Source organism: Octopus bimaculoides, chromosome 24 (assembly GCF_001194135.2).
Source record: "Octopus bimaculoides isolate UCB-OBI-ISO-001 chromosome 24, ASM119413v2, whole genome shotgun sequence".
In the NCBI taxonomy this organism is placed as follows: domain Eukaryota; kingdom Metazoa; phylum Mollusca; class Cephalopoda; order Octopoda; family Octopodidae; genus Octopus; species Octopus bimaculoides.
In genome coordinates this window covers 35,955,349-35,956,808 of record NC_069004.1, presented here as the reverse complement: position 1 = coordinate 35,956,808, position 1,460 = coordinate 35,955,349, and the positions used below count along the sequence as shown (strand labels likewise).

The following is a 1,460-nucleotide window of genomic DNA, read 5'->3' as shown; positions in this document are numbered from 1 at the left end:
TATATATATATATATTGGATGAGATATGGTGCTTGATTTATGGATGATATTTTGTTTTGTTTTTTTTCTTTGCAATAGAGCCCATTCCGATAGCTTGTGCCCGAGTTGATGCATTGCGTTCCCATGGTTACATGAAAGAAGCATTACGTTTAGCTGTGGTCATTGTTCGAACAATGAAGAGACAACAGCGTCTCAATCAAGACAAATACCGTCTACAGCAGTTACCCGAAGGTAACCTCACTCTCCTCTCTCTCTCTCCTTACTCTCCTCTTTCTCTCATTGTTATCCATCCTGATTTGTCTGATGCTCTCTCCCCAAAATACATGTCTTAGTTTGGAATCTTCTCTTTATAAAAACTCTTGATGTTGATCATATTATGTGTGTTTGTGAGCATCTTTGTGCTCAGTTACGATTTTGTGTATATAAATACATGGATACGTTTGTATGTGTGTATAAAGTTGTATCCATGTGTATGTGCTGATGTATGTGACTGGTGAACTAGAGAATCTCTCTAGTATTAGTGTCATGAGAAAATATATCTATTAAATTCTGTTCAGTGGCTGACAATAGGCTAGGCACTCTTCCATAGAACTTGGTCACCATGACATGAACAAGCACTGGTCCAGGCCAGTACGGAAAACAGTTGTTAAATGAGTGCATTGATACATATTTTCATGTAAAACAATAGAGGAGCGGTTCCACCCTGAAGTAACAAGAGTTACTCCCCTTGGCCTGAAATTGACTAAAATGTTATTTCTATTAAAAATTTTACATAACACACACACACTCTCTCTCTCTCCCCTAAATTCCAGTCAGCCCTTGATAAAAAATCAGTTGATTCATTGCAATTAGTTTTGAAAGCTTTGTGCAATTGTTGGATGCTCTGTATCTGTGTATGCGTAGATTGATAGTTGCATGTTTCTGTCTGTCTCTCTGTAAAGATCTTATATATATTAAATTTGTCCTTTTCAGCATTGCTTACATCTACTTCATCCCAGTCGAACAGAAACCAAAGATACAATCTGATCTGTTGGGGTCTAGCTGGTATCCCAGGTTCAAATGATGATGTTACTGGATACAAGACATCATCACAACAGCAACAAACTGACCAGGAAGGTTGGATTGGTCATCCTCTCAACCCCATTGGTATCCTCTTTGATACTTTGGCTGAGGTTTCTCGTGTCACTGATGATACCAGTAGCCAGACAGGTAAATAGTAGTAGTGATGCTTCTGATAAGGATAACAGTAATGTTAGCATGCCGGCTGAAATGCTTAGTGGTATTTCATCTGCCGTTACGTTCTGAGTTCAAATTCCGCCAAGGTCGACTTTGCCTTTCATCCTTTCGAGGTCGATTAAATAAGTACCAGTTACGCACTGCGGTCGATGTAATCGACTTAATCCCTGTGGGCAATAAATAAATTTTATTTGTGGTTCTGTTATTCGTTATTGCAATATCTA

The 1,460-nt window shown here is 38.5% G+C and overlaps 1 protein-coding gene across 1 annotated transcript in view; it reads left to right on the top strand.

Moving 5' to 3' along the window:
- LOC106875000 (zinc finger SWIM domain-containing protein 5) overlaps positions 1 to 1,460 on the top strand; it is a 39,408-nt gene that overhangs the window by 33,019 nt on the left and 4,929 nt on the right. Inside the window, exons 9-10 of the mRNA XM_014922941.2 lie at positions 79 to 231; positions 973 to 1,209. Coding sequence (XP_014778427.1) covers positions 79 to 231; positions 973 to 1,209 — 390 coding nt within the window. The remainder of the gene's footprint in view (positions 1 to 78; positions 232 to 972; positions 1,210 to 1,460) is intronic.